This window comes from Penicillium lagena, assembly GCF_028827675.1.
Source record: "Penicillium lagena strain IBT 129212 chromosome Unknown utg000003l_segment0_segment0, whole genome shotgun sequence".
In the NCBI taxonomy this organism is placed as follows: domain Eukaryota; kingdom Fungi; phylum Ascomycota; class Eurotiomycetes; order Eurotiales; family Aspergillaceae; genus Penicillium; species Penicillium lagena.
This window is the reverse complement of record NW_026623224.1, coordinates 1,179,449-1,196,879: the sequence shown is the minus strand read 5'-3', so window position 1 is coordinate 1,196,879 and position 17,431 is coordinate 1,179,449. Positions and strand designations below refer to the sequence as shown.

Below are 17,431 nucleotides of genomic sequence, written 5' to 3'. Positions count from 1 at the left end.
TCGTTAAATTCTACACAGCCTCTATTTATAATATATCCCGGATAGGATTATTGCAGATAGTATACATCCGTAAGATGCCCAGATGGTGTCATCCGAATCTCCGATGGTGAATCCTTAGATGCCCGATCGAGTAACTCCGATCTACTACAGCGGATACATATACTCCCACACCGTGACGGGTCTAGGCAGGTCTAATTATCCTCGTCATATGTACAGAGGGTATATCAATCAAGGCTGGAACGAGGCATTATGTACATCGGAAAAAGAATAATCAAGCAGGTGAGACAGCCGCCAGTCCACTTCCTGGAAAACGCCAAGGGAAAAAATCATTGTCATGTCGTCGCTTCACCTCCCGCCGGCAGAGGGTATCGTATCTTGCGTATCGCTGGTTGCAATGGGTGGTTGGGCATCAACCCGACTTCCCTGCGTCCTGCCGTTCCTTGCCCTTCTCCGCTGTGCCGTCATCTTCGTACAGATGGTGTTGCTCAATATAGTGGATGACGGGCACGGGGATGAGGTAGCGCACGCTCATCTCCCGCCGGAGGAAGAGCCGGATCTTGGTGCTACTGACGTCGTTTTGGATGAGCTGCTGAATCACATAGATATTATCCTTCCAGGGCTGCAGGCTCGCCAGCGCCTCATCGATGTCGGTACCGCTGCGTTCCACAATGAAAGACTGATGCGATGATTAGCAGACGAAACAAGAAGAACAGGCAGCCCACATACCCCATATTTGCCCAGAATGTGGTCGAGATCCTTCTCGCTCCAAACACCAGGAGTAGACATCGTGTGGATCAGGTCCGCGCCCGCCAGCAGAGCAATCCGTACGGGCTTCCGGGTTCCATTTCCGGCATCCACGCCTCCCCGGACGGTGTTGATTTCGTGATCAAAGTGGTCCAGCACCACGGCGGTGGGCTGATACTCCTTTTGCATCGGCTCCCACGTATCGACCATCAGCCAGTCGGATGTTTGGTCTACTGCCAATTGACACATTGCGACTCTGTTGGATTTATAATCAGCGCTCCAGTGCGACCGGCTCCGAGAGCAAGATTTCCTTACCGATGCTCGGCACTGGCCAAGCCAGCCTTGCGGTATGCATCAGACACTGGCGAGAGATATCCTCCGAGGAGTTCAAAGTCGGTGCTGAATTTGACATAATCCGCGGCCATCTCGAACATGCGCAGGTGAAGGTAGGTGATGGGTGAAAACGAGCCGCACGCGATTAGCATCAGCGGTGTCTTCTCGGGGTCGGCCATCTTGCGCTTCAAGCGCAGTTCGGGGAAGACGTAGTCCTCCATCGGGGCTGGGGGGATATGGGCTGGAGGTTGGTGGACATCATCACTCTGCCCTCCGATCATTTCCGTCGCCATGGCGGGGGAGGGGCCGGGGTAGGAACAGCCGTTTGGGAAAGGGATTCCGGGAGGAATCTGGGGTAAGAGAGGACAATTTCGTAGGGGACGTGAGAGAAATGTGGGAGAGAAGGAGAGAGATTGAGAGAGGGAAGAGTAGGCGGAAAGAAAAGCGATGGCGAAATCGAAGGGGCGAAACAGCCGAAGGCGGAGGAGGAGGAAAGGGAAGTGTTCGGTGAGTCAAGAGAGACAGAACTAGACCACCGAACCAGAGTGGACAACAACAGATGATTAGATTCGATTAAATACTATGTCTCGGTGATGAGGATTATGAATGATGAGAATACCGGTATCTACATGTAGGAGGTATATACTACCTACACGGTAGTTAGTATATAGTAGTTACCGTCGTTAGGTAACTACTAGGACCCGGACTATGATCCGCGGAGCAGCGCTCGCCAGTTCATGCCCGATCGGAGACTGGGCAGAATGGAAATAGTTGGCTGGAATAGGAAGGATATCGCTACCTAGGGAGTAGTAACGATAATAAGAGGGCGTTTGAACACTAAGGCAGCCAGGCACGAATGTTGCACTCTCTCCCGACTCCCGTCGTCACCACCACATCCTCCACCACATCACATCTTCTTCCTCCCCTTCATCCCTACTCGTCCATCATCTCCCTCCCATCCACTCTTTTCTCTTTGTGCTGCCAAAGCTTTCCACTCTTCAGACCTACTCATCCTCTCGCCCGTCTCGGCTAGCCTTCGACTGGTGTCCGGATGGCGGGTTGAAACGGTGTTGACCACAACCCAATCCCAGCTCCTCCAACCCCCTCTCCCCAACGACTTATGGCCAGGCAAAGGCCCTCCGCCAACCGCCAGGACCCCCTTGAGGACTATCCCACCGTCTCTCCCGCGGGAGCTGCCACCTCTCCTGCCCTGAGGTACTTTCCTCTCTCTTCGCCGTGACTTGACCTATCTATCCCCAACCCCCCGACCCTCGATCTCCACGGGATTCCCACCCTGCGAGAACCCCGTGGACGACCGAACTCTCTCCTTCGTCCCTTTTCTACCCACCTTGGCCGCGGTCCTGCTCCACTTCCTCGGCGTGGATTCTCCGGACTGCGGGAGGATTCCACATTCCTTCGTCATCTCTCTCTCCCAACTACCTACCTCGGTGTTGTCTCCTTACCCTCTCTTCTCACGTCATCCACCCATCGAGATCCTAAGAAGGCCAGTTTCTCATGTCATCCAGAACCACTCGCTCGTCCGCGAGAACCGCTGCAGATCCTCCTCCCTCCACCGACTCCGGTGCTGCCCCCATCTCGGCCGCTGGCTCGGCTCCATCTCGAAAACGCAAGATCTCCTCACGTCGCGACCGCCCTTCTGATATCCCAGACCAGCCAGCACAACCTTCACCCCCGCGGAGATCCAAGAGACAGCGGACCACAGCCTCGCAATCGGCTACTTCTGCTGGCCCTGCTGCCGCAGTTGCTCGCCGAGGCGCCCGCAGCCGCCCAGCCATGTCACAACCGGGGTGGGTTTAAGACCCTTTTGGAAACCGAAGGAGAAGCTAACTGTACCTGAATAGTCCGTCGTCACGACCATCGGAGGAGTCTTCCAAGAACGCTACGTCTCCACCCGCTCCGAGTCGAAAAACGAGCCGAAATGGTAAGCGAATAAGATATCCTATTATAGTTTCTCAATACTAACGGCATCATCTGCCTGTAGCAGATCGACTTGGAGCAACGCAGTCTCCTCCACCCCGGCGACAGAAGAAGCGCTCTGCAAAGGCAAACCCGGACGTCTTAATGCGAGATGCGGAGGAGGATCTGGAGGAACATGATTACAAAGAAGAACGGGAAGCGTCCCCAACGGGAGATAGCAATGATGACACCAATCCCTCGGCTTTCGACGAGGAAGATTTGGACCCGTTCCATAGCAGCCTATTCGGTAGCCGGGGCCCTATGGGTTTGCAGAGTACCCTTCGTGCCCTCAGTGGCATGATGTCTGGCATGTCTTCACGCCTTCGAGATATTCTCTGTAATCTGAGGGAAAAGGATGATCCCTCCGTTCAACTGATCGCCCTCCAGGAGTTGTCGGACCTCCTGCTGGTGTCGAACGAAGATAATTTGTCGGGCCAGTTCTCGCCCGATCCGTACGTGAAGGAGCTGGTGGCACTTATGCAGCCAAACCAGTTTGGCGAAGAGAATCCGGAGATTATGCTGCTTGCCTGTCGCTGTCTTGCCAACCTCATGGAGGCTTTGCGTGGCTCTGTCGCTAACGTTGTCTACGGGGGGGCAGTGCCCATCTTGTGTCAAAAACTCCTGGATATACAGTTCATTGACCTCGCCGAGCAGGCCTTAAGCGTGAGAGTTGGACATCTTTTGCCTTCGATTTATGACTGACGTTGCTTTCTTCTAGACTCTGGCCAAAATCTCAGTCGATTTTCCTGCGTCCATCGTACGCGAAGGCGGGCTCACGGCTTGTCTGACTTACCTGGATTTCTTCCCGACAAGTACCCAACGCACTGCTGTGACAACAGCGGCCAACTGCTGTCGCAATCTCCCCCACGATTCGTTCCCCGTTGTTCGAGATGTGATGCCCACTCTTCTCAATGTTCTCTCGAGCAATGATCCGAAAGTTGTCGAGCAGGGCTGTCTATGTGTTTCGCGTATCGTTGAGAGTTTCAAACATCGCCATACAAATCTGGAGGAGTTGATTGAACCAGCCATGCTGAAAGCCATTCTCCGACTCTTGCTTCCGGGGACTACAAATTTGATTGGTCCTCATGTCCACACTCAATTCCTTCGCGTGTTGGCTATCACAGCAAAGGCCAGCCCTCGACTGTCGAATGAATTGCTCACAATGGACGTGGTCGATACCCTCTACCAAATTCTGACAGGCGTCTCCCCCCCTCAAGACGTGGATAACACGGCCGTCAAGATGGACAGTGTTTTGGTCATGCAGGCATTGATTCACCGGCCGCGTGAGCAGGTGTTCGAGACACTTAATGTTATCTGCGAGCTGCTGCCAGGCATTCCCAACCGTGAGGGCTCGCGGACAGATACCGTGCTCAGCTCCTATCTTGACAATAGCATGTCTGTCAGCTTGAAGTCGTCCAGGTCAAAAGAAACCGCAGAGGAGAGGCGCAAGTTGTTGGCCGAGAGCAAGTCAGAACTCAAGCGGTTTGCTACGATACTGTTCCCGACTTTAACCGACGCCTTCTCCAGTACGGTCAATCTCAATGTTCGGCAAAAGGTTCTTATTGCACAGCTAAAGATGCTGCACATCCTGGAGCCTACCCTCATTGAAGACGCTTTGCGTACAGTGCCGTATGCCTCTTTCCTTGCTGCCATTCTTTCTCAAAAGGACCATCCGTCTCTGGTTGCGTTGGCTCTTCGGTGCTCCGAGCTGCTCCTCCAGCGACTCGAGCACGTCTATCAGCACCAGTTCCATCGCGAAGGGGTCATATCCGAAATTGTCAAATTATCAGAGGGACTCCTTTCAAATGGCAAAGATCTCCCTGGCTCTTCCGGCGCTGCGGCTATTGAACCACCAGCTGACTCATCTCATGAAATCAAGCCGGCAGCCGAGGAAGACAATGATTCCGCAGATGAGGATGCCGATGATTACGATGATCAGGATGATGATCCGGACGAGGACAACGACGATCTGTCGGAATCAGACAGTTCGTCAATTTCTGGACGCCAGGATCTCAAGAAAATGGACACTGCTATCAACGACATTGTTATTCATGATGCTCGTGCTTTCCTCAAGATGTATGAAGCCACCAACGGTGGTGCGGTTCGGGCGGCGGCTATGAAGATTCTGACCGAGCTTCAATCGCTGGCTGCCGACATCGAGAAATGTTTCTCCAATCGCGGAAACAAAAAGGGCCTTTCTCTTTTCCAGAAACTGGCATATTACTTCGATGGGGATGCTCTGGAAAGCATTACGAGTTCGGAGCTGCTTAACTCTGGCATTATCCAAGTCCTGCTGGATGTTCTTGGTAACTTGCAGGCTCCAGGCATTCGCAATGCGCGAGCTGCATTTTTGCAGGCATTTATGGGCGCATCCATTTCTGAGAAGGCCCAGAGTCAAAGTACCGCAACCACACCATTCAGTGTTCTGATTCGAAAGCTGCAGGACCTGTTGAGCCGAACTGAACATTTTGAGGTGATCACTGTCAGCCACAACTCACTGGAGAACACCCGCAGCAACGCGACGTACATGCTGGGCAAACAGCTTCGGCTAAAACTCGTTGCTGAGGATGGGTCTGAGGTGCCTCGCCCGTACAGAAACATCATGGTCTCGATCCATGCCATTGCTACGTTCAAGGCCCTCGAAGATTTCCTGCAGCCACGAATTACCATGTCAGAGCGTCCTCGGCAGTCACGATCTAGAGACAATATTCTTTCTCAGATCGCTAACGCTGCTCGGATTCGCGACCAGCTTGCTGCGTCCAACTCGCCTAGATCACAGCTGGGTGGCAATCTTCCAACCCGCACTGGAGGCGCGCGTGGTCAAGCAACCGAACCCACTGATGACGATCGGACGGCTCCTACCCAGCAATCTCGTCTCCGTTCCCCTCTCCAGGAGGAGGACGGAGAGCATGATGACGAGCCCCTTGAGTGTGCTGACGAAAGACAACTGAGCGAGGATGAAGACGAGATTGATGAACCTGATGAGGATGAGGAGCTCAACGCTATCGTTGACGATCTTGAAAACGACCTTGAGGATGACAATGTTCATGATCCCACGGCCGTCAATATGGAGGTTGGATCCTCTGGCAAGGTTACGGCCCGGAAAGAGGATGGGACTCGAGTGGGAACTCCCTCTCAGTCTACTCCGGCTTCCAAGCCGTCTTCGTCGGCTCCAAATACTGCTTCATCTACCCCCATGGGTGGCAGCTCTTTGGCTACTGCTGGGCGCCCCTTCTCTTCCTACGCCGCTGCGATGGCCTCGATTCCCCAGGACTGGCATATTGAGTTCAGTGTGGACGGCAAGCCTATCTCAAGTGAGACCACCGTCTATCGTGCTGTTCATCATAATCGTGAACACGTGGGCGAAGGCTATGCCAGAAATGTCTGGTCTGCTGTTCACACTGTCACTTTCAAACGTGTTCCTGGTCCGCCGCCACCGGAGCCGTCCACTCTTACGACTAGCATGCCCGACTTTTCGGCTCAGGGAAATAGCCTTGAAATGCCCTCTTCCTTGAATAAGGACACCATCACTGCGTCAATTCTTCGTCTCCTCCGTGTACTGCATGAAATGAATGCCACAATCGATGACATTCTTACCGTGTCCCGAGATCTTCCTACCATTACGCCGGAGCCCTTGGCCCAATTCATCAATACCAAGCTCACAGCCAAGATGAACCGGCAACTGGAAGAGCCTTTGATTGTGGCGAGCAGCTGCCTCCCCAGCTGGAGTGAAGATTTATCTCGACTGTTCCCATTCCTGTTCCCCTTCGAGACCAGGCATCTGTTCTTGCAGTCTACCGCATTTGGCTATTCTCGGGCGATGATGAGATGGCACAACTCTCAGAGCGGGGAGGATAGCCGCCGTGATCTGCGACGCGATGACAGGCCGTTCCTTGGTCGTCTCCAACGTCAAAAGGTGCGAATCTCACGGACACGTATCCTCGACTCTGCAATGAAGGTAATGGAGCTCTACGGGTCTTCAGCAAGCATTCTGGAAGTGGAGTACTTCGAGGAAGTGGGAACTGGCTTGGGTCCCACTCTTGAGTTCTATTCTACGGTGTCCAAGGAATTCTCGAAGAAGAAACTTAAGATTTGGAGAGAGAACGATGGCGACTCCGCAGGGGAGTACGCATATGGCAAACGAGGTCTGTTCCCGGCGCCCATAAGCGATGAGCAAGCTGCTTCGGAATCTGGCAAGAAGCAGCTGAATATCTTCAAGATCCTGGGCAAATTTGTTGCGCGCTCCATGCTCGACTCCAGGATTATCGATATCTCCTTCAACCCGGCCTTCTTCAGAATTGCAGATAATCTTTCTTCCGTCGCCCCGTCGCTCGGTACTGTCAAGGCAGTGGACGAGGACCTTGCCAAGTCGCTGATCATGCTGCAACGATTTGCCAGTGCCAAGAGCGACATTGAAGAGAGCAAGTCAATGTCTTCCTCAGAGAAAACCAAGGCGCTGCAGGAGGTGCTGATTGATGGTGTTTCTGTCGACGATCTGGGCCTTGACTTTACACTGCCAGGCTACCCCAACATTGACCTGATTCCAAATGGTTCCAACGTTCCGCTGTCCATAGAGAATGTCGACACCTATGTTGACAGAGTTGTGGACATGACACTGGGCAGCGGTGTTCGGCGCCAGGTGGATGCCTTCCGAACCGGATTTTCCCAAGTCTTCCTTTACTCTGCCCTTCGGGCATTCACCCCGAACGAACTTGTCATGTTGTTCGGGCAGGCTGAAGAGGATTGGACCATCGAAACCCTCACAGACTCAATCAAGGCCGATCACGGTTTCAACATGGACAGCCGCAGTGTGCGTAACCTGCTCCAGACCATGAGCGAGATGGGCAAGCAGCAGCGCCGAGATTTCCTGCAGTTTGTTACGGGTAGCCCGAAACTACCCATCGGCGGTAAGTCTTCTAACAGTTTAGGTGATCAGCTGAGACTAACGTTGAAATGCAGGATTCAAGAGTCTTACCCCCATTTTCACGGTCGTCTGCCGCCCAAGCGAACCGCCATACACACCCGATGACTATCTTCCCAGCGTAATGACCTGCGTCAACTACCTCAAGCTGCCAGACTACAGCAGTCTGGACTTCCTGAAGGAGCGATTGTCAGTCGCCATCAAAGAGGGCCAGGGTGCTTTCCACCTGTCGTAAATTACATACCTCGGTCCTCTTCCCCTTCCCCCCTTCCCCTCTGCTCTACCACTTGGCACTGCCGGCATTGCTAAATTCAATGATTTTCATACCGCGTCTTCTCTGACGAAGACTGAAAGCGAACGTGCTTTTTTTTCTCATGATGCGATGACCTGATTACACTTTTCCGGATTGTATCCCCCTCCCATTTCGCCACTCCCCCAAATTTGTTTCAACCGGGCGTTTGTTTTGTTCCTTGATTCTTTATGCCATCTGGGTTGATCGGCGTCATCAAGGTGAGGGACAAGCCTTTATCATCCCGGTATTAGATAGCAATGGACGATCTTTCCTTTTCAGCTGGTTAACCCTCGTAGAGATATACGTGGTCCCTGAGACCGCGATAGGTGGCACTTGCAAGAAACATTATAGTGTTTATTATAATAAGGTATCTGTCTAGAATCCGCCTCTATAGAACCCAGCAACATTATATCGTAACTCGTCTCTCCACAGTCTAGTTCCGATAAATCGAAACCATGGACTATTCAATCATGTCAGCCGACCACACCTGGACACAGGGCAGTGAATAAGGATTGAATACTCACATCTGCGAACTTCGGCTCTACGAAAAGCGCCCTGCCCTCCGCAACCATAACAGCTCCTTCACTCTCTTCCGTCAACGCCTCCGTGGCATCGGGAACAATGCCGCCGAACTCCAAAGGTATAGACAGCGGCAAGGGAAGATATGTCATCTGCCCTTCCACCCAAGCCTTTCGTCCTTCATCCTTGACTGTCTTCGCGTGGAGGACATACAAACGGTCTGGGAGAGCAGGTTTCCGGAAATCCACATTAAGATTTGCTGTCATTCCCAACCCGCTCGGGAAGGATGCTGAGACGCACCGCGCAAAGACCTCGTCAAATAGCACAGTCAGAAGACCGCCGTGTACGAAGCCGGGGTGCCCGCATAGATCGCTGCCGATGTGGAAGATTGATGTCACGTTGCTGTTAGATGTACCCTTTCCGGATTTGGAATTTGGTTCTTGTTGAGAGGCTGGGGTAGAGCTGGTCCACATATACGGTTGGAAGGCCAGCTTCCCCGACCCAGAAAGACTCCCGCCCACGAAGTGGTGCTGCCGTATCGGTGGTGGGATAGCGAGGTGTGGGCGAGTTTCTTTGTAGGTTTTGTGTGCTGCGCGCAGAGATTGGACCAGAGGAATGTGGGAGATAAGTGTGTCGATGTTGGCTGGCTCAACTTGTGAGGATTGTGCCGCTTTGACTGGAGGGATTTGTGTTTGGACTTGTGGGAGTGCTTGTTCGTGGACAACTGCCGATCGTGCAGGTCCCTTCTGGTGTAGATGGGCGATTTGCCCGAAGGGCGAGGATGGGACTTTAGGAATTGCGATTGATGGTTGGCGAAGCAGCTCTCGGGCTGCTCGGGGGAAATAAGACATTGCGGCAGAGTATATACTCCTCGCTGATGGGATCTAAGACGGGGTGGGTTAGCGGTGACCATAAGGCTGCGCTCAGACCAAGTACCTGGTTGTGACGTCGAGTATAATAAGGGAGTATCCAGATGTGGAAGCGGGTTTCGGAGCAGCTAGCTTGGTGCAAACAATGGTCGATACCTAGATATAGGCAGTCCTGTTAGGTGAAAGAATGATCGCAAGGCTTGCGATGGAAATTTTTGATTTATGGCGCCGAGTGGACCTGCGAGATCTTCCGGCAATCGGACTCGGGATCTTTTTTAGGCCACTACCTCTCTTTCCCCAGTGACAAATGGATATATTATTCGCTAGGATATTTTGGTATTTTAATTTTCCCATGTAAATGAACATCTCACCTGAGTTCTTGTTCAGAGCCCGCAAACTGATTTTTCTGTTCAATAGTGGGGCAGAAGCCGAGTATCGGGATGTAGTTCGGCCCGTATCAACTCGGCATGCCGGCAACGATAAGGATACCGATGAGCCAGTTAGGGCTTCGATCAATTAGACGCAGTTTAAAACGATAGGAGTGACTACGCTTGATGCCCTCGACCTCGAGATTGTGCCAATTTTTGTTAATGCTCTTGTAGAGATGCCTCTAAATAATGCATCTAGGCAGCATTGGGAATCGACCGTGGGCGTTGTACGTATAGGTTCCATATGAGGCAGCCTAAGCAATATTTACATAACCATGATAGTTGCCTGTCATTTCACTCTCTTCCCCTGGCCTCTCTTATGGAACCGTAGCTTCAGTATCTACCTTTGGATTCTTAAGCAAGGCGAATTGGTATATTGGAGGATACATAGGATATACACAGAAGGGTTAGAAGTTCAGTGGGTCAAGGTGCCCGAGGAACGACTTGTTTCCTTCTCCACGAAGAAGAGCCTCAATATCGATCCGCCCAGCAGTCAGGTAGCGCTCGCTGACCCCAATATTGATCCGCTGCGAGAGCAATTGCTTCAACTCTGCTCTGAGTCCAGCCATCTCAGCCTTGGTCATGCTACTAGCCTGCTTGTCACGCTGGTGCCGTCCTCCACCACGACCCCGACCCTTACCCTTCGACTCATCGAACTCCTCACTGTCATATTCAACGCCGAGATCATCGGCAGCAGCTCGCATCCAGTTATCCTCCGCAGAGATCTTCTCTTTCGCGATGGTGGAGTCAGTGATGCGTTTGGCAAGATTTATTCGCTGTCGCACGCGAGAGACAACGCGCCGGTCGATTTCAATGGACTCCAGGGGAAGCTTCTTCGTTGGTCCGTTGCCGTTGGACTTCTGAACATGCGTCTTGGCGGCTAGTCGAGCAACTCCGACAACTTCTTCGGGGGCGCAGATGATCACGCTTTTACCGGTCGTTCCCGCGCGGGCCGTACGTCCTGATCGGTGGACGTAGGTGTCTGCTGTGCGTGGTGCGTGGTAGTGGATAACGCAGTCGATGCCTTTAATATCGAGACCGCGTGCCGCAACGTCAGTAGCCACAAGAATGGAGCTAGGATTTGACGTAGGTGAAGAGAACCGCTCGACTGAGCGCAGTCGCGCTTTTTGGGCCATTGATGAGTGAAGAGCGAGTGCAGGGAGTTGCAAGTTTTGAAGAAGTTGGGTGAGCCGGCGGACGGCGGAGATGGAGTTGGTAAAGACAAGGGTTCGATGCTTGGGATGATAGAGGAGAAGAGAATAGAGGTAAAGGTCCTTTTCCATCGCAGGACACTCGACAATGCCCTCCTTAAGTCCCTCTGCCATCTGCTGTACGGGGTTGACGTCGATGAACTTGGGCTTTTCTTCCCTGAATTTCAGCTTCTTGAGGAGATACTCCATAGACTCCTTCTTGTTTAGGAGATCACCGCTAGTCCATTGGCGTTTCCCTGCCAACTTCTGCTGTAAATCACGGTGGAACGTAGCCGAGAACACGAGAGTCTGCCGATATTTGGGCTCTTGCTTTTTGTCCTCATCGTCATCCATGTTCGAATCTCCATCTTCTTGCCGATCCAAGGCGGCAAGGATCTCTTCGACCTCCTTGAAATTTCCTTCGCTGAGGAGCCTGTCCGCTTCATCAACGACGAGGAATCGAATCTGTTGCATCTTGCGGATCAACCCCTGCCCAGTGCTGAGAATCTCCCAAACTCGGCCCGGTGTGCCAATGACAATGTCAGCTGTGGCAAGTTGCCTCTGCTGCTTTTGAATTGACAGACCTCCGGTCAAAAGAGCAACTCGTGCATCGGTGTCCGGGGCATTCGTAGTGAGGTCTCCGATATGTTTAGCCAGCTGATGCGCCAGTTCTCTGGTAGGGGAAAGTATAAGCGCTATTGGAGACGATTGGCCTTTTTCTTGGCCGTCATCCTCCCTCCGTTGCTCGAGATAATATTCGAGGATTGGAATTCCGAATGCCAGAGTTTTACCGGAACCGGTAGACGCCTTTCCAACGACATCATGCCCATTCAAAATCGCGGGAATACAGGACTTTTGGACCGGTGTCGGACTGCCAAATTTTAACTTTGACAGACTCGTCAAGAGCTCAGGGGAAAGGCCAAGAGTATCCCAGGTCGATACATCAACGCCATCATCGTCTTCTGTTTCCTGGAGCGCTGCAAATGAGAGACCCAATTTGATATTCCGATCTTGTGCCGGTTCTTTGGCTTTGGGTCCTTTCTTCTTGGCCTCCTTTGCCTCCTTTCTATTCGCCTCCTTGCCCTCCTTCAATTCTTGCGCATTGTGGGCCGGGCCAGCAGTCTCATTGGATGACTCTCCGTCACTAAAACCCGCCCATTCTTCTGCATCGCTGTTTTCGATTGGCACTGAGGGTGTCTTCAGAATGGACTTCTTCGGTTTTCCGGCTTTCGCCTATAAACAACCAGCGCATTGGTCAGCAGCAGCTCTGCGGCAATGAACTCAGTCACAGCATACCTTGAATCGGATTTCGCCAGAGCCTTCCGGTCGCACAATGTCGACTCCGTCAATCTCTTCGAGCCCAAAAAACCCATGGGCATCTTCTAGTCGATCAGGAAGAGCGACTTCCTTCCAGTTGAGATCATCAATTTCGACAAGTCCGTCCCAAGAATCGTCCTCTGCAGAGGCCTTGGCGGCCTTCCGGCGCTTCTTTGATTGCAGCGCCTGGGTCTTGGATTCGCTCCCTCGTTTCTGGCCCATGATGCTGGTTGAGTTTGGCCAAAGCAATGGGATGATGTGGGAGAAACGACCGAAGCCAAAGGAAAAAAAAAAGCGGCAGAAAAAAATGGCCGCCTTCGCATCTTATCGCTCCCCACGTCCATGAATTAATTATTCATCATCATTCTCATTTATATTCACCATTGCGGTTCATTATGGGCAAATCCTCCAAGGATAAGCGCGATGCCTACTACCGCCTCGCCAAGGAGCAGAACTGGCGCGCGCGCTCGGCCTTCAAGCTCATCCAGATCGACGAGCAATTCGATCTTTTCGAGTACGAGAACCCAGACAACGTCACCCGCGTCGTGGATTTGTGCGCTGCACCGGGAAGCTGGAGCCAAGTGTTGAGCCGAGTGCTTATCAAGGGCGAGAGCTTTGGTCGACGGTCATGGATTGAGAAGAAGCGGAGGGAAAGCCAAGCACTACAAGAGGGTGCCACAACAGTGGATTCAGACATTGAGATGAACAGGGACGTCACGCCAAACTCGGAGCTAAAGCCTCGCAAGAATGTCAAAATCGTCTCGATTGATTTGCAGCCCATGGCGCCCCTCGAGGGCATCACGACTCTCAAGGCAGATATCACCCACCCCTCGACTATCCCTCTTCTTCTGCGTGCCCTGGACCCGGAGGCCTACGAATCTTCATCTACCTCTTCCTCTGCTTCGCCATCTCCGGCGCCAGCAGCCATCAGACAACCTCACCCGGTCGACCTGGTGATCTCTGATGGTGCCCCGGATGTGACGGGTCTTCATGACCTCGATATCTATATTCAATCTCAATTGCTTTACGCAGCACTCAACCTGGCGCTAGGCGTGCTCCGCCCCGGGGGCAAATTTGTGGCCAAAATCTTCCGTGGCCGCGATGTCGACCTGCTTTATGCACAGCTGCGCACTGTGTTCGAGCGAGTCAGCGTAGCGAAGCCACGGAGTAGTCGTGCAAGCAGCCTCGAAGCTTTCGTGGTCTGTGAGGGCTTCATCCCACCCGTCAGCCATGGTGGGGTCGCAGGAATGGAGGCATTGAAGAACCCCCTCTTTGGTGGGGCCGCAGCGCCAGTGTCTCTATCAGAAAATGGCAATGTCGGTGTTCAAGTGCCTGATGGACAAGATGAAAATGCGGAAGCCAGGTGTGTTCAGCAACCAGGCGTATCGTCGACTTCAACGAGTACTGCTCCGCCCAATCACACCACAGAGGTCCGGCTTCTTCACCCGGCCACAAATCCACCACCAGCACAGCAAGTGTCATCTGACAAATTCGCAACTGAGAACCGATGGATCCCCTCTTTTATCGCCTGTGGCGATCTCTCCGCCTGGGACTCTGACGCATCTTACACTCTGCCGCCAGACCACGTCAGTCTAGATCCGGTGCAACCGCCCACGGCTCCACCCTATCGGCGGGCCTTGGAGATGAGAAAGGCAAAGGGCGGTGCCTACGGGAGGACAAAGCTTGGAGCTTTGGGACGGGCCTGATTGGCGGTCTACGAATCATTGTTGGTTACGATATAAGAGGTGGCGTTCAGGGGTCCGATGAAGGCAGAGAAACATCAATAGATAGATACCCACAGATCTTAGTACTGTGTATAGAAGGACAGTGTATTCGAGAGAGAACTATCGCGTGTTCCTTGACTTCATGCCGGTATACAGAGCGGATGACCCAATATGGACTAGCGGTGTTGACTGGGCAACCGCCACAACAAAGCATCACCACAGGCTCGTGTTGACGTTCTGCATATCTGCAACGCCAGGTAACGACCACCATTGCACCACGCACCATGTCAAATCCGCTCTCCCCCTTATCCTCCTCCCACCATAACGTGCGAGCCCACTCCCCAAAGTTGACTTCCTCGCCGTTTCTCACCAAGCCCATGTCTGCGGGCCCCTTCCCCTCGAGTCCGCTGAAGAATTCCCTGGAGCTCAATATGGAGTCTCATGAGTACCCCGTCGACGAAAACGATTTCTACGTCCAAAATGATCACGAGAATGATAATGATGATGTCAATGATAACGACTCCTTCCACGAGGCCCCGAGCTCACCCTTCCAACCCGAGACTCGCGAGGACACAGTCGATTTTCACAAACTGCGCGAGATCCAGCGCATGTCTCCTGGTCTGAGTGAGCGCGACACAGATGATATCACTAGCTCGCCCTTCCAGCCTGACGCTCGTGAGGAGACGGTGGACTTCCAAAGGCTGCGTCAGGTGCAGCCGGCCATGTCACCGGGTCTGAATAAAAGATTTGCACTTGACGTCCCGACAAGCTCCCCATTCCGGCCTGAGGGTAGGGACGACACGGTTGATTTCGAAAAGCTGCGCGAACTGCAAGGTGGATCGCCTGACTTGGATGCACAGCCGGTCATCGACGCGGGTGCTAGCTCACCCTTCTGGCCGGAGGAAAATGCAATCAACTCTCAGAAATTGCGCCACATGTCCCAGTCGCCCTATCGTAGAAATTCCGCTACGGCTACGCCCCGAAAGCGGTCGTTTGACCAGACCCCACAGGATCATGGGGATGAGACGCAAATGAACGAGAGATGCAAGAAGGGCATGGTGAGTCGAGTGGGCGATCCTGACATCCATGTCGACGATGATCCCAGTCTCATCGACAACCAGAGCATGGTCTCGGCCGCCCATAACCGCTCAACGGTAGCCAATAGCGTGATGGAAGACAAGCACAACGAGGGAATGAGCACTGTGCTTCGAGAGGATGGCGATAGTGGAATCGCAAACAAAGAAAACTTCATCCCAGCTGGTGACGATGATATGCATGACTCAATGGACGACACATGCCTCAGCACCTTCTCCGCTGTGCCCAATGTGGACATGACTGAATTTGCAAGCCTTCGGGGTGCCTCACCTGTCAAAGCTATGCGTAACAGCATTGCGCCCAGTCCGGCCCTGACAGACCGCCATAATCCGGCCACCCCGGGAACAGCGCGCAGGGCATACAGAGGCAGTGCGATAGTTGACGGTGACCCGCCTGTTGGATCCCCTACCCCAAGACGGAGACAGTTTCAGGAGACAGACAATCCGGGCGAAACACCCAACCTGCTTGATCTCACAGATCACATGAATTTCCTCCCCCGTCACTCCATGCAGAGTGGCCGGTACTCTCCGTCGCGACGGTCACCTCTGAGGGCACTACGGGAGTCTATTCGGTCTCCGTCGAAGGCGTCCCTACTGGATTTTGATATTCCACCTGCACCGACTCCTCGCTCTATCCCCACCATCACGCCCCGGGAATTGGAGTCTCTTAAATCAGGGTTCATGTCTGAGATCTCGTCCCTCAAGGCCACGCTGAGTGGAAAGGACGCCGAGGTCGCCAGTCTGAAGAAGGCGATAGCCGATGCGGAAAGACGCGTCGGTGAAGCTCTAGAAGAAGTACGGAACGAAGCTGCGCGCAAAGAAGCTCTGCAGATTGAGCAAGGTGAATGGGATCGCCGGGGCAAGGAGATGGAAAGTGTCTTGCGGTCTGTCCGTGCAGAGTTAGTCGAAGGCGAGCGCGAACGAGACCGTCTGACCCGGAAGGCCGAGGAGGCTGAGAAGAGCAAAGAACAGCTGGAGGGCAAGCTCGTCGAGCTGGAAAGCCAATTGTCGGCCGCCCGTACCTCTGCATCAGAGGTATCTGGCTCGGCAGCTCCGGCCTCCAAATGCGCTGAAGATACCGCGCGGGAAGTCCAGGACGCCGTGGAGAAAGTCGCTCGTGAGTTGCATACTCTGTACAAGAGCAAGCATGAGACCAAGGTCGCCGCGCTCAAGAAGAGCTATGAGGGACGCTGGGAGAAGCGCGTGCGCGAGGCTGAAAATAAACTCGCGACTGCTCGCGAGGAAGCTAGGCGTCTTCGGTCTGAGCGTGACGCCGCAACCTCGGAATCTATGGTTGCTGCCAATGCTAGCATGATTGCCCGTGAGAACGACGAGCATGAGACCGAGAAGCGCGTCCTGGAGGCGCAGATCAAGGGCCTGCAACAGGAAATGGCCGCGCTGAAGGAAGACAGTGCCCACCTGCGTTTTGAACTCAAGTCCGAACGCGCTGAGAAGGGCGAGCTGGTCGCTGCGGTGGACGAGTGGCTTGCTATTCAGCAAAGCCAGCCTCCAAACCCGGTCCGCGAACCGTCCGTCTCCTCGTCTGCTCCTGCGGACGATAATAATGATGGATCTGCTGAACAAGACTGCGACACCCTCCGTCGCAGCGTTGGTCGATCTGGGTCCATCCGTCACCCCAGTCACGGCGAGAAGCGCATCCCCCGATACGGTGCTCCGGGTGGTCACTCGCGAACCAACAGCGGCGGCAAGTCGGGCATTGCAGTCTTCACCCCTGGCCGTGGAGGGATCATGGGATCGATTGAGAGAATGGGCCGTGGCGGCATATGAGTGAATACTAGACCTTGTATGATTTTCAGTGTGTTTTTGGATTCTCTTCGTTTGATTCCCCTCCCTCGCCGATGTTGGTGTTCTCGTTGTTTCGGAAATGTTATGATTCTTCAAGACCTGGTACCTCCAGGCGTACTTTATTGTGAATATGTGAATATGATTTATTGAATGACTGCGTACGTACCCTGTAGAGTATCTACTAAATGTGATGATGCTATTTACTGGCACCACAGGC

The 17,431-nt window shown here is 53.3% G+C and overlaps 6 protein-coding genes across 6 annotated transcripts; 3 read left to right on the top strand and 3 right to left on the bottom strand.

Annotated features, from left to right (window-relative positions):
* Window positions 1-409: 409 nt before the first annotated feature.
* Window positions 410-1,370, bottom strand: N7510_005636 (nicotinamide/nicotinic acid mononucleotide adenylyltransferase; the record flags this gene model as incomplete). Its single annotated transcript, XM_056977562.1, has 3 exons — window positions 410-676; window positions 727-1,000; window positions 1,060-1,370. 3 exons carry the CDS (start codon window positions 1,368-1,370, stop codon window positions 410-412), a joined length of 852 nt encoding a protein of 283 aa, XP_056833594.1.
* A 1,222-nt stretch (window positions 1,371-2,592) lies between these two features.
* N7510_005635 (HECT-type E3 ubiquitin transferase UFD4) lies at window positions 2,593-8,210 on the top strand (the record flags this gene model as incomplete). Its single annotated transcript, XM_056977561.1, has 5 exons — window positions 2,593-2,885; window positions 2,940-3,019; window positions 3,080-3,717; window positions 3,773-7,961; window positions 8,014-8,210. The coding sequence occupies 5 exons, from the start codon at window positions 2,593-2,595 to the stop codon at window positions 8,208-8,210; spliced, it is 5,397 nt and encodes a 1,798-aa protein (XP_056833593.1).
* Window positions 8,211-8,700: 490 nt separating this feature from the next.
* On the bottom strand, window positions 8,701-9,637 carry N7510_005634 (PaaI family thioesterase; the record flags this gene model as incomplete). Its single annotated transcript, XM_056977560.1, has 2 exons — window positions 8,701-8,727; window positions 8,792-9,637. The coding sequence occupies 2 exons, from the start codon at window positions 9,635-9,637 to the stop codon at window positions 8,701-8,703; spliced, it is 873 nt and encodes a 290-aa protein (XP_056833592.1).
* An 853-nt stretch (window positions 9,638-10,490) lies between these two features.
* mak5 (ATP-dependent RNA helicase MAK5) lies at window positions 10,491-12,812 on the bottom strand (the record flags this gene model as incomplete). Its single annotated transcript, XM_056977559.1, has 2 exons — window positions 10,491-12,506; window positions 12,570-12,812. 2 exons carry the CDS (start codon window positions 12,810-12,812, stop codon window positions 10,491-10,493), a joined length of 2,259 nt encoding a protein of 752 aa, XP_056833591.1.
* Window positions 12,813-12,985: 173 nt separating this feature from the next.
* N7510_005632 (tRNA methyltransferase TRM7) lies at window positions 12,986-14,296 on the top strand (the record flags this gene model as incomplete). The annotated part of the gene is made up of 1 exon (XM_056977558.1): window positions 12,986-14,296. One exon carries the CDS (start codon window positions 12,986-12,988, stop codon window positions 14,294-14,296), a length of 1,311 nt encoding a protein of 436 aa, XP_056833590.1.
* A 302-nt stretch (window positions 14,297-14,598) lies between these two features.
* On the top strand, window positions 14,599-17,196 carry N7510_005631 (uncharacterized protein; the record flags this gene model as incomplete). Its single annotated transcript, XM_056977557.1, has 1 exon — window positions 14,599-17,196. One exon carries the CDS (start codon window positions 14,599-14,601, stop codon window positions 17,194-17,196), a length of 2,598 nt encoding a protein of 865 aa, XP_056833589.1.
* Between the last annotated feature and the right edge of the window lie 235 nt (window positions 17,197-17,431).